The sequence below is a fragment of the Mauremys mutica genome, chromosome 10 (assembly GCF_020497125.1).
Source record: "Mauremys mutica isolate MM-2020 ecotype Southern chromosome 10, ASM2049712v1, whole genome shotgun sequence".
In the NCBI taxonomy this organism is placed as follows: domain Eukaryota; kingdom Metazoa; phylum Chordata; order Testudines; family Geoemydidae; genus Mauremys; species Mauremys mutica.
The window spans coordinates 539,602-553,887 of NC_059081.1; the positions used below are offsets into that span (position 1 = coordinate 539,602).

The 14,286-nt window shown below is 46.5% G+C and overlaps 1 protein-coding gene across 1 annotated transcript in view; it reads right to left on the reverse strand.

Annotated features, from left to right (window-relative positions):
• The window catches only part of LOC123378542 (unconventional myosin-X-like), a 277,407-nt gene that overhangs the window by 141,588 nt on the left and 121,533 nt on the right, over window positions 1–14,286 (reverse strand). Inside the window, exons 11-12 of the mRNA XM_045032485.1 lie at window positions 10,090–10,208; window positions 23–169 (exon numbers count right to left, since the gene is read on the reverse strand). Of these exons, the coding sequence (XP_044888420.1) occupies window positions 23–169; window positions 10,090–10,208 (266 nt within the window). The remainder of the gene's footprint in view (window positions 1–22; window positions 170–10,089; window positions 10,209–14,286) is intronic.

Consider the following 14,286-nt stretch of genomic DNA (forward strand, 5'->3'; position numbering starts at 1 on the left):
TCCAGAAAGATAGAGTACTGACCTGAAAGTTCTCGAAGCCAAAGATATCTAGGATGCCCACAGACTTAAAGTTTTCCTTCCCTTTGATCTTCATATTAATCTTGCCAATGAGCCATGAGAAGCACTGGGAATACAGTGCCATTGAGAGAGAGTCCCTAGAGTCAACCGCCTGTGAGCATATAAGGAGGAAAAAACTGTCATGATAGGTGAGCAGAAGGAGCACATGGATGTTACCACTGTCACTACTTTACGAAACTAATGACTTACATCCCCATCCTACAGATTCCTCACACTGCCAGCTGGACAGAGCCATATGTAGGGCTGGCTGCCCCATGGAATATACGTTTTATAATGTTTAGTAAGCATTCCAGCTTTTGCACAATGCTACTATTGGCCTAGCCACAGCACAGTCAAAAGTCTGAAGCAAGTGGAAGACTGGGATGCAGGTGCTGAAGGCATGTAAGATGGCAAGAGACCCTGCAGTCATTTTGGGGAGACTCGACCTTTGAGTCAAAAATTTAGAACTACAGAGGAGACACACAGATACAAAGAACACTGACATCTTAAGAACATAAAAACATAAGAATGGCCATACTGGGTCAATCAATGTTCCATGTAGACCAGTATCCTGTCTTTCAACAGGGGCTGGTGCCAGATGCTTCAGAGGGAATCAACAGAACAGGGCAATTATCAAGTGATCCATCCCCCTGTCATCCAGTCCCAGCTTCTGGCAGTCAGAGGCTGGGGACACCCAGAGCATGGGGTTGCATTCCTGACCATCTTGGCTAATAGCCATTGATGGACTTAGCCTTCATGGACATACCTAATTCTTTTTTGAACCCAGTTATACTTTTGGCCTTCACAGCATCCCCTGACAACAGGTTCCACAGGTTCATATGCCTTATGTGAAGAAGTATTTCCTTATATTTGTTTTAAACCTGCTGCCTATTAATTTCATTCGGTGGCCCCTAGCTCTTGTGTTATGAGAAGGAGAAAAGAACACTTCCTTATTTACTTTCTCCATACCATTGGAGATTTTATAGATTTCTATCATATCCCCCCTTAGTTGTCTCTTTTCTAAGAAGAACAGTCCCAGTCTTTTTAAACTCTCCTCGTATGGAAGCTGTTCCATATCCCGAATCATTTTTGTTGCCCTTTCCTGTACTTTTTCCAATTTTAATATAACTTTTCTGAAATAGGGCAATCAGAACTGCACACAGTATTCAAGGTATGGGCATACCATGGATTTATATAGAGTCATTGTGATATTTATTGTTTTATTATCTATCCCTTTCATATTGGTTCTTAACTTTGTTAGCTTTTTTGACTGCTGCTGCACATTGAGCGGATGTTTTCAGAGAACTATCCACAATGACTCCAAGTTCATTTTCTTGAGTGGTAACAGCTAATTTAGACCCCATCATTTTATATGTATAGTTGGGATTATATTTTCCAGTGTGCATCACTTTGCATTTATCAACACTGAATTTCATCTGCCATTTTGTTGCCCAGTCACCCAGTATTGTGAGATGCCTTTTTAACTCTTTGCAGTCTGCTTTGGGATTAACTATTTTGAGTAATTTGTATTGCCTGCTAACTTTGCCCCCTCACTGTTTACTCTTTTGCAAGATCATTTATGAATATGTTGAACAGCACTGGTCTCAGTACACACACCTGAGGAGGTCTCCATTCTGAAAACTGACCATTTATTCCTACCCTTTGTTTTCTGTCTTTTAACCAGCAAAGAGTCCTGTGGCACCTTATAGACTAACAGACGTTTTGGAGCATGAGCTTTCGTGCATGAATACCCACTTCATTGGTTAGTCACCCATGAAAGCTCATGCTCCAAAACGTCTGTTAGTCTATAAGGTACCACAGGACTCTTTGCTGCTTTTACAGATCCAGACTAACACGGCTACCCCTCAGATACTTGTCTTTTAACCAGTTACTGATCTATTAGAGGTCCTTCTCTCTTACCCCATGACTGCTTACTTTACTGAAAGCCTTGTCAGAGATTTTCTGAAAGTCCAAATACACTATATATGGAAATTACTTACTGTAACTGGAAGTTCTTCAAGATGTGTGGTCCCATATTTGTATTCCACATATGGGTACACATGTGCATCTGAGTATGGAAATTCTGCCATGCAATGTCTGTTGGCCCACACGTGCGCGGTAAATCTTCTTGCGCTCTTAACAAAGCATGTAAGAGAGTGTGTGGGTCAACACCTCTCCAGTTCCTCTTTTTAGTCTAATCCTACAAGTTCTGAAGCAGAGGGCATGGAGGGTGTGTAATGGAATACATCCAGGGACCACACACCTCAGAGAATTTCCAATTACAGTAAGTAATCACCATTTCTTCTTTGAGTGATGATCCGTATGTTTGTATTCCACATATACGTTATTGGCCAGCAGTGCTCAGATGTAGGTGGATGTGAGGAAGCTGGCACTAAAAATGTCTGCAGTACTCAGATCCAGTTGCTGCATCCACAGGTATGAACTAAAATATAGTGTATTGTGAACATGTGGACAGAACTCTAGGTGGCCACCCTGCAGAAGTCCTGCAGAGGGACATCGTATAGGGATGCTATCAAGGCAGCCTGTGCTCACACAGAGTGAGCTGTGACAGTCCTAGAGGAAGGGATTTTCACTACCTTGTAGCAGTCCAGGATGCATCCCAAGACCTACTCAGAAATCCTCTGGGAGGATATGGCTTGACCATGTGATCTCTCTGCCTTGGTGATAAAAAGGCTTGGTGATTTTCTAATGGGTTTGGTTCTTTGCAGGTAGAAAGCCAAGGCATGACGGACATCGAGGGAGTGAAGTCTCTTGTCTTCAGCAGAAGCATGGGGTTTTGGTAAAAATACAGGTATCATTTGATTGACATGGAAATCAGAAACTAACTTGGGGAGAAACTTGGGGTATATTCATAGAGAAACCTTTTCTTTGTTGAAAAACTGTATAAGGAGGGTCTGCCATGATGGCTCTGAGCTCACTCATCCTCCTGGCCAAAGTGATAGCCACTAAGAGCACCACCTTCATGGGAAGGTGGGTCATGGAACACATCACCATGGGTTCAAAAGGCGGACCTGTGAGCATTGACAGGACGAGATCAAGGTATCATTGAGGTGCAGGTTTGGTCATTGGTGGGAAGGTCCTGATTAGATCTTTCATAGACTACTGTCGCTGGATGAGTGAAGACAGAATGTCCTTCTACGGAGGGAGGCACTAATCATTGCTAGGTGTACTAGCAAAAAACTAAGAGACCTAGAACAACAAGGATACTTGCAGTGGCTGAAGAATGTTGGAGTTGTGCCCAGGCCAAAAATGTCTCCATTTGGCCAGGTAGCAGGAGCATTCTATATCCAATGCCCACCAAAGCACCAGGCCATGAAGTGGCGAGAACCTGGGCTGGAATGCCTGATTTTCCCTCCATCCTGAGTTAGGAGGCCTGGGATGGGGGGCAGCATAGAGGAAAGAGTGCAGACATCATTAGAAGTTCTGTGAACTAGAACTGTCTGGGCCAGTAGGATGCTAAGAGAATGATGTTGACTCTGTCATGATGTACCATCCCTATGACCTGTGGAAGCAGGGGTATGGGAGGAAAGGCAATATATGAGGTCGTTCATCCAGGTCAGGAGTACAGTGTCACCCTGGGAGCTGTGACCCAGGGCTCCAATGGAGCAATATAGGGGAAGCTTTCTGTTTGTTTGGGGCACAAAAAGGTCTCACTGCAGTGAACCCCACTGTGTAAATATCTCACTTAAGACTCTGTCATGGGCCTCCCCCACTCGTAGTCTGCCAAGAAGCTTCTGCTTAGTTTGTCTGCAAGGGAGTTGTGAATATCAGGAGGTACACAGCCTGTATTGTGATGCAGCCTGATGCACCAGTTCCAAAGTCTAATGGCTTCCAGGCAGGGAGTATGAGATCTCGGTCCTCCTTGTTTGTTTACATAGAGCCACTGTGGTGATATTGTCTGATGTTACTTGCATAAGGAATGGGCGTATGGAGGGAAAGGAAGGCCTTGCATGCAAGGTGAACCGCCCTCACTTCTAGTATGTTTATGTGTCGTCTGGCCTTTCATGGGGTCCAGGTAAGCATCCCTCCCCAGGCGGGAGGCATCTGTCACAATGGTGGTTCTGGGGATGGAAGGGCTGAAGGGAATACCCACCATGATTTCGTCAAGATTTGACCACCAAGCGAAGGAAGTGATAACTCTGGTGGGATTTCCCACCTTGGAGTTGATGTGGTCCTTGTCTGGTCAATAGATCAAGAGAAGCCAAGCTTACAGGCGGCACAAATGAAACCTGGCAAACGGTGTCACAGCAATGCACCTGGTCATGTGGCCCAGCAGTGAAAGGGTCCTGTGCACTGTGGTTCATGGTCGGTGGGTAATGCGTGAACCCAGGTTGCGGACTGTAAGAAACCTGTTTGCAGGGAGGAGCAGTGTCATGGAAATATAGTCCAACATTGCCCTATCAAGTTTACTGTCCTTGTGGGTGATAAAACAGGCTTTTCTATGTTTATGCAAACGCCTAGTAGTATTGGAAGTTGTATTGGGAACCTTGTCGACAACTTAACCTCCTGACATGAGCGGCCTATGTTCAGGTATGGGAATACCATTTAGCCCTGGTGTCTCATCAGGGCTGCTATTACAGAGGAAACTTTTGTAAATACTCTGGGTGCCGTAGCTAACCCAAAGGGGAGGACTCTTTTTGGGGACTAGGAAATATGGGGAGTTGAGGCAGGAAGTGTTCTATTGCTTCTTGATGTAAATGGAATTCTGCCTCCCACTGAAGAATCACCTTGTGGGAATGATCCCTGAAGTGGGATGAGGAAGAGTTTATGAAGAGGGAAGGAGAGAAACTCTATGAGCATCCCTGATGGATAATTTCTAAAACCCAACTTCCAGTAATGATCTTCCTCCAGTTGTGGGCAAAGAGTGTGAGCTGGCCTCCAAAAGTGATGAATGAAGAGATGGGTGGCATCAGTGGTGGAACATGGGTCTTGACCAAAAATGGCCTTTGGCTGATGGTTGGGAGTGAGTAGAGGCCACAGCAGTAGAGGGGACCAAGAAGCAAGGCCTCTGAATGCTCCAACATTTCCATGGAGGCTCGGCTTGGTGCTAGTAATAAGGTACATGTGGAAGGGGTGGTGTTGGTCTATAGGACTGGCTCTGGTGTTCCCTCCTGGGGGGGTCAAGTATAAATCCCTGGGGAATGCAGAGTTGATCTGAGTCCTCTAAATGAAAGAACAGACAAATCCCTGCATTCATTAAAGAGATCTGAATCATCAAAGGGGAGAACACCATCCAGGACCTGCCTAGGAAACCCTGACACTTACTGCCAAGAGTCCCTTTTCATGACTCAGCCAATGGCCAGACCTGGAGAGCTGTTTTTGCCACTAGCTTTCCCTCATCTAGATGGAACTTAAATTGGGCTCTGTCCTCTGTGGGAAGTTGGTCTATAAAGCTTGCAAGCCTGGAATAGTTTTTAAAAATCGTATTTTGCTAGTTGAGCTTGGTAATTTAACACAAAATTGCAGGCCTGCAGAGGACAAGACCTTCCTCCCCAGGAGGTCCAGTCTCTTACAGCCCATATCTGTTGGGGTGGCTCTTTGATAGTGCAACGAAGCCCTTTCTGTAACTGTCTGTTCCACCAGTGAATTGGGGGAAGGACGGGAGAACAAAAATTCAGCTCCCTTGTCAGGAACAAGAATATCTCCTCTCAGCCCTTTTCACTGTAGGGGAACAGGATGCTGGAGTGTGCCATACCACTCTGACCAGTTCTAGTACAGCCTAATTGATCAGAAGGGTCATGGTGCTTGGTCCCCAAGATAGCAAGATATCCAGGAGCCAGCACTGACAGTCCTGGATCCTCTCTTGTGAGATCTGGAGGTCACTAGCACCTCTTTGCAGTAGCTCCTGGTACCACCGATGGGCATCTGGAGGAGACGGCAAGGAAGGAGCAAGTGTTTCACCCGTAGGTGACAAGGAGACACCCAGTGGAACCTGCAGATCCAGATTCACCTCCTCCTCCTCGTACACTGACAGATCTGGTTGGCAGGAGGGAGAGTAGTGGTACAATTCTTGAGAAGGGCCCGGATGCCTGCCATAAAGATCCCACGGACCCCATTAAGAGATTGAACAGTTGCGGGGGCCTGCAAGGGAATGGGTACCAGTGGTCCGGGGGGAGGGGTGTTGTACTAAAAGGAATAGTGAGCGTGACTCCTTGAATGTCTGCAAAGGCTCGACTGTGTCTGTAGACATACTGGAGTCGCTAGCACCTCTCACTCATCTGAGTTCAAAAACTGCTCCAGCAGTAATGATGGGGCAGTCAATACTGGAGCACTCCTGGCCAGATGGCTGGAGGTGGGACTGTTCCTGGGACATCAATGTAGACTCGTTCTCCAGAGTAATATCTCTCAGGAGGGCCAGGCTGGAGGAAAGTGGAGACTGTGGATAAGGGAGGAATATATCCTTCAGTGCATGGAAGTTTCCATATGCCTTGGTGTCCGAGGGGTTCCGGCAGTCAAGTCTGATGGACCCAGTATGTCTATGGCAGCTGGATGGTCCTTAGATGAATGACGCAGTACTGATGATGGGTCCAGACCACCGCTTGTAGATGGAGCCAGTGAATGTCAGTCTTCACACTTCGGTACTGAGGTGACTAACAGAACTAGTGGATCTTTCTTTTTAGGTGCTTTGCCCTCCAATCTGGGGGTCATTAGTGGAGCTGGCTCCTTAGGTTCTATGTGCAACATCTCACCAAACTTGCAGAGGCTTGGGAAGGGAACACATCTCTTATTGATAGTCCTGGACGGGGATCTGTCCTCATGCCCATAAGAGTGCCCTCTGCCCTCCTAGGGAGCCCTAGAAGAAGAGACTTTGAGCTTAGGTGCTGGAGGCTCCAGTCCCAGGCACATGGTTGGAGGGGCACTGCTGGTTAATTGAGGCCAATGTAGAGGGGGGAGGGGGATCTCACTGGCCTGGATTGGAGAAGGGGTTCATAGTTTTCTCCATCAGGTGATTTCTCCAGGCTTCCTGAGTTCTGGGTGAGAAAAAGAGTGACAGATACTACACTTTGCAGAGATATTCTCCTCTCCCAGTCAGTAAGGGCAACATTGATGTTTGTCACTGACGGGGAAGGAGAGAGGGCAAGAGATACAATTCTTTCTTAAATCCTGGGATTCTGGGCATAGTCCTGGAGCCTGGGAAGGGTTCTCCAACCAGGAAGAAAGAAAGGAAGAAAAACACTCTACTAAGTATTCTATGAACTTTAACTATTAAGCTTAGAAATAAAACTATTTACAAATGTCTTTATAACAAGTTGTAAAGAGGACATAAAATTCTGACTCAGGCCATGCAGTGGTAAGAAGGAACTGGAGAGGCCTTATTTGGGAGCATGAGGAGATCCATAGCACATGTGCGAATCAACGGACATTGCTTGGAAGAATTTCTGGACTCAGGCGAATGGCATGCATGTGTACCCATGTGTGGACTACACATGGGGACCGTCACTCGAAGAAGACTCAGTAGATCACCCTTGTTGACACTCTCAAAGAATTCTAATAGATTGGTGAGGCATGATTTCCCTTTACAAAAGCTGTGTTGACTTTCCCAACAAATTGTGCTCATCTATGTGTCTCATAATTTTGTTCTTTCCTATAGTTTCAACCAATCTTCTGGTACGGGAGTTAGATTTGCCAACCTGTAATGACTTGACTCAGCTCTTCATTTTGAGTAATTGTAAGCTGGGACTATTTCAAAGATGTCCCTTTCATGTTTTAGCCTACCATGCACAGTCTTTGACAAATGCAGAGCCCTCGCCCCAGAGGGAATTTCACAACAGCACTACTGGCTTTAAGGATCCCTTCTTCGAGCCTGTCTATGCACACAGCATTGAAGTTAAAGGGTAGGCCATCCATCACACAACATGCTGCTTGAGGTGCTATCCTGAAGAAGATCCCACATCCAGGTGCATCATGATTCTCCCTAAGGCAGTACCAATCAGCTGTCATGTCCTGTGGGAACACAAACCTTCCCACGGACCCTTCCCTTCTCTCAGCTTTTGCACAGAGCCAAGGCTGACAGAACCCAGCCTTTCTCTCCCCAACTCAGCCTGGCCTGAGAGATGCCAGCTCCTCCCTCATTTTGCTGTTGCTCTTCATCTGTCAGAAAACCTCTCAGCCTCACCCCAGCCCCCCTCTCCCCAAGTGGGGTCTCAGCATTCTAAACATTCACTTCCTACTGTTTTATCCAGTCTGGCGTGTTGAAGGCAGACACTCTAGCTGGATGTGCCCAGGGGAGACTTGCCCCTTTATACTGTCACCTAGCAGCCTCAAGCATATCCTAGGACATGAATCAATTCAGCCCAAGAGGTAGCTGTAAAGCAAAGACATATCGGCCCTGTGGGGTTTTCTCCCTCTGCTCAGATGGTTAATCTCATTTGTGGAGGCTGAAGCACCCCTTCTAGACAACCTCTTTTAATGAACCAGATGCAGGGAAGAGAAACACTCTGCCAGCCAGATTGTATGGTTATACAATGTCTTGGCCTCATCTTCCAGGAATGGGCCCTCCCCACCCAGGAATAACCCAACAAAGCTGCTTTCCTCATACTGTGGCTCAACAGGATTCTGAATGGCTCCTTTCATTCTCCCAGCCTTGCCTGACTTTGCCCAGCTCCCACCATTCAACACTGAAATGTCAAAGCTCAGAATGGTAATGAGCCTATTACACAATAAGAACTTCCTGGCAGCTCCATCCTCTGTACCCAGAATGACATCTGGAAATAGCTGGGCACAGTCTTTGGAGGCCCAAGGCGGGGAATGGATTTGGCAGGTCCATACGTAGGTCAATGCAGAGAGACTAGCTGATAGCGAAAGACTCTGAAGGAAGCATTGTGCTTGCTGAATCAGTAATAGCGAATGGAATTGTTCTAAGCGTCCAGTCACTGCATTTCATACGTAGAGTCACCAAAGGGTCTAACACAAGCAAGGATGGATACCACAGCAATTGAACGGGGGAAAGTTCTGCCCAAGCAGTATGCTATTTTTTAATCTGTATCGCCACATGTTATTGATCTGAATTGCCTGGGGCTCCCTTTGGTATTCTGAGTCTTCCCTGTAGCATTACAGATGTTGGCTTTGCTGTAGTATGATGCTCGCTCCTGATAATTCTGCGTTTCTGCTCAGTAGCAGACTGCTGTCCTTCACAGTTAGATTTTAACAATATAGGACAAGATTTTCAAAAAAAGTCACCTATGCATGTGTAAAAACAGCAACTGTGCCCTCAGATGACTAGCTCCCTAAGGGTTAATGACCTACAGTACCATACAGTTATTCAGGTTAATAGATACCATGATGTTATGAACCACAGAACCACCTAAATAGACCCAACAACATTAGGGCTCAGGCACTGTTTATATTCTCAGATATGTCACTTCCCTCGCTAACACAGATCAGATTGTGTGTTAAACGTTATACCTGAACACTGGCTCTACTGGTTAACAGGAAGATTGTCCTGAGGGAAAGGGCATGAAGCACTGAACTAATCTTCAGTTTGTACTCATCAGGCAGGCAGGCCTGAGACTCCTCACTAAGACCCAAATGGAGAGTTCCCACAGCTCAGTTACTCTGGGTCTCTCTCTCCATCAGTCATTATATCCACATAACCCAGTCAGAAGCAGGGACGAACTCCACCCACCTCCAAGTTCCAAAACTCAGCCCAGCCCAGATGAAGCCTAGTTGCCCCCTCCCGCCCCCACCCCATCCTGGATCCAAGCCGAGCTCCATACGAACAGTACCCAGTCACAGATTTGGTTCTGATATGAATTTCAATTTTTACCTCCTCCCCACTCAGTTACATGTAAGTTTTCATTGTCTAGTCCCTGAAAAAACACACAATCCTCCTTCTCTTCCTCCCCACACAGAGCACACAATAATCCATCAAACAGCCATTTTGCAGGCCTCATGGTGCTGCTCATTTCTTCCCTTTAATATATGCAAATGCTGCCACCTTGGGGCAAAACCCACAAAGTGACACTGAAACAGAGCACATGATTGCAAGTGCACAGGAAGCCGGACACTCACCTGCTCCACAGTGAGAGGGGAACTGATCTCTTCTCCCCGTAGAATCATGGATCTCTGAGTCAGCACCTCAGACAGCTGAAAGGCATCCAAGCCCAGCAGGTCACTGGCATTGTTCAGTACTAGGACAGAAGAACAATAACTTTAATTGCCCAGGTTCACCCCAGTGATATCGGCTTTTGCTCAGAGTCAGATTTTGGGTGGGGCATGGGGGGCACTGCCCTCCCAAACTGTGAGCCTCAGGCAGGCAGCCTGAATGAGGAAACAGAAGACCTCCCAGCTTGTGCCCCTGAGGCAGAGAGTCAGAATTTTGTTTATAAACAGAGTGATTAACAAGTGATTAAGGTAAGAATGGGCTGTTAGGCTGTTTCCTAAAGTTCAATGATCTGTTCCAAACTTGGTGAACTGCAAAAAGTAAGTAGCCTTAATGATAGAAAGTAATTGTAGATTTTTCTACAATTGTTTCAACTGTTGTATTCAAGAGGTGGTAATAAAGTTACTAATATTTTTCTTTGAGAAGATAACTGATTGTTTAGACAAAGGAAATGCAATAGACCTAATCTACCTGGATGTCAGTAAGGCACATGAAAAGCTATTAGTTAAATTAGAGTCGATGGTGATTGATATGAGAACTGAAAGGTGGATAAGGAACTGGTTAAAGGGGAGACAACAACGGGTCCGGTCGTACTGAAAGGTGAACTGTCAGGCCAGAGGGAGGTTACTAGTGGAGTTCCTCAGGGATCAGTCTTGGAACAAACCTTATTTAACACTTTTATTACTGACCTTGGCACAAAAAGTGGGAGTGTGCTAATAAAATTTGCAGATGACCCAAAATTGGGAGGTATTGCCAATACCGCAGAGGAATGGAATACCATACAAGAAGATCTGGATGACCTTGTAAACTGGACTAATAGAAATAGGATGATATTTAATAGTGCAAACTCAAGTATTTTGGGACTATCAACAAGAATTTTTGCTATAAACTGGGGATTTATCAGTTGGAACTGACAGCGGAGGAGAAAGAGCTGGGTGTATTGGTTGATCACAGGATGACTATGAGCCGTCAATGTGATGCAACTGTGAAAAAGGCTAATGCAGTCCTAGGATGTATCAGATGAGGAATTTCCAGTAGAGACAGGGAAGTGTTAGTACTTATACATTATACAAGGCACTGGTGAGACCTCGTCTGGAGTATTTTGTGCAATTCTGGTCTCCCATGTTTAAGAAAGATTGATTCAAACAGGTGCAGAGAAAGGCTAATAAAATGATCTGAGGAATGGAAAACCTATCTTACGAGAAGAGACTCAAAGAGCTTGGCTTGTTTAGTCTAACCAATAGAAAGCTTAGGGGACATATGATTACTCTGTATAGATACATCAGAGGGATAAATACCAGGGAGGGGAGGGAGAGGAGTTATTTAACTTAAATATCAATGTGGACCCCAGAACAAATACATATAAACTGGCCATCAACAAGTTTAGGCTTGAAATTAGGCAAAGGTTTCTAGTCATCAGAGGAGTGAAGTTCTGGAGAAGCCTCCCAAGGGGAGCAGTGGGGGCAAAAAATCTAACTGGCTTCAAGACTGAGCTTGACAAGTTTATGGCGGGGATGGTGTGACAGGATTGCCTACAATGGCATGTGGCTCATCAGCAACCACCTGTAGCAAAAATCCCCAATGGCCAGAGATAGGTCACTAGATGGGGAAGGCTCTGAGTTACTACAGATGGGAAGGGCACTGATGGGGAGGGCTCTGAGCATACTGAGTTATCAGAATTTTTTCCCAGGTATCTGCCTGGTGGGTCTTGCTCCAACTGATCAACATATTTGGGGTCACAAAGGAATTTTCCCCTGGGTCAGATTGGAAGGGACCATGGGGGGTTTCCACCTTCTTCTGCAGCATGGGGCATGGGTCACTTGCAGATTTAAACTAGTATAAATGGTGAATTCTCTGTAACTTGAAGTCTTTAAACCATGATTTGAGGACTTCAGTAACTCAGCCAGAGGTTAGGGGTCTATTACAGGAGTGAGTGGGGAGGTTCTGTGGTCTGTAATGTGCAGGAGGTCAGACTAGATGATCATGATGGTCTCTTCTGACTTTAGTAAGTGTATCTGAGTAAGAATATACATTACAATTTTAAACCTAACCAGTGTTCCATAAGTGACTTGCCACAAGATGTCAGAATATGTTAGTATTAGAGCTGAGTAGGTCTAATATTTATTTAATTTTCTTTCTTGATACAGGAATTTGATACAATGCTCCTGTCAGATATTTTTGTTATTATCTGCAAAAACACTAGAGTTTTCAGTTGCCTAAGTAGACCCTGGAATCATGATTAAAGTTGCACGCACCCCCGAATCTGAAATGGTGCTCTGTGGCAGGGCCGCCCAGAAGGTTCAGGGGGCCTGGGGTCTTCGGCGGCGGGGGCCCCCCGCTTCAGCGGTAATTCAGCGGCGGGGGATCCTTCCGCTCCGGGACCCGCCGCCGAAGTGCCCTGAAGACCCACGGCAGGGCCCCCCACCACCGAATTACTGCCGAAGACCCGGCACTTCGGTGGTGGGTCCCACTTTGGCAGTAACTTGGCGGGGGGTCCTTCCACCCCAGAGCGGAAGGAGGAGTGAAGGACCCCACTCCAGAGTCGCCAAAAAACTCTCGTAGGGGCCCCTGTGGGGCCTGGGGCAAATTGCCCCACTTGCCTCACCCTCTGGGCAGCCCTGCTTTGTGGGCAGGCTCGGAATTTGTACCCCCAACCGCCATGCGTAGCCCTGTTGGCCTGACTGGAGCCACCCTCAAAATACAGACGTCAAACCACACCTATACTTTTGCTGCTTCTTTGTTCACACAGAAATCACCCTCTGAGACTCATTTTTAAGACCCCAGATACATTGCATGCAGACAATACTAGCAGTAAACATACTGCCTTTGGGGCATATTAATAAGAGTTAAAGCCAGTTGACAATGTACTGAAGGTTTCCCTCACCCAAAGGACCAGACTCAGCATTTGTTCCATATAGGAGTCTGACATTTGTACATAAATCAACATCTTTGCTGGTAAGGGGAAGGGCAAACAATATTGATCAAAACAGCCTCAGTGAGCCATGCCCCTCCTAACAGTATCGGAAAACAGTATCAGATTGGAAGGACTAGGTCTGGGCATATCCAGGAGATATAGGACAAAGACTATATCTCACAGTTTCCATCCCACCAAAATATCTAAAAAGGCAAATCAGACAGACAGGAAATGGCCAACTCCAAGTGGAAGTGTCCAAAAAGGAATTATGTAACTAATGAGCCAGATAATCCATAAATAAAATGTATGTCATTTTATGTAATGCTAGATTCTTAATCAGAACCTCATGAAGTACTAGGGCCTAGATTGCAAAGGCACTTAGCTGTTGCAACACCTAACTCAGGTGCCTAGAAAATCACTGGAGCCCTGTGATCCAAAAAGCCTGAGTTCGGTGTCGAGACTCCCTATACAATGACTGGGGAAAGAAGGCACCTCCGAATGGGATCCACAAAATCCAGCATTCTAGGCAGGGACAAGGCGCTGCCTCAGCTAGCCAATGGAAGACACCAACGAGAGGGGTGTGTACTAAGCTCTGCCCCCCGCCCTTTGAGTTCAGAGCCTGAGGGCACGTCTACAGTACAAACTTAAGTTGACCAATGTTAAGGTCAATTTACAGCCACCACAGTAATTACTGTGATGGCTGATGTCCACACTGTCCTACTTCTGTCGGTGGTGCACGTCCTCACCAGAAGCACTTCCACCTACTGAATGGGGCAGTGTGGGGGACTGAGAGACAGAGCTCTCAGCTCCGTGCAGCTCACTGCCAGGAGTCCATCTGCCCCCAGGCTCTCGCCTCCCCACTCTCCGCCAGGAGAATCAGGCTTCTCACCTCCCTACCGGGAGCAGGGCGCAGCCACCCAGGCTTCTTGGCTCCCTGAGCGGGGAGCCAGGCAGGGACAGCCCGGCTGGGAGTGGGGAGTCGGGGACATTTGGGCTCTAGCTGTCTGGCTGTTGTGTCAATTTGACAAGACAGCCAATAGCCGATATAAGTAACATAGTGTCTACACAGATACTACATCACCCTAACTGCACCGACATAAGCCTTATGCCTCTCGTGGAGGTGGAGGTATTATGTCGGTGTAGTACGGAACTTACATCGGCAGGGAAAGGCTGTAGTGTGTACACTGACATA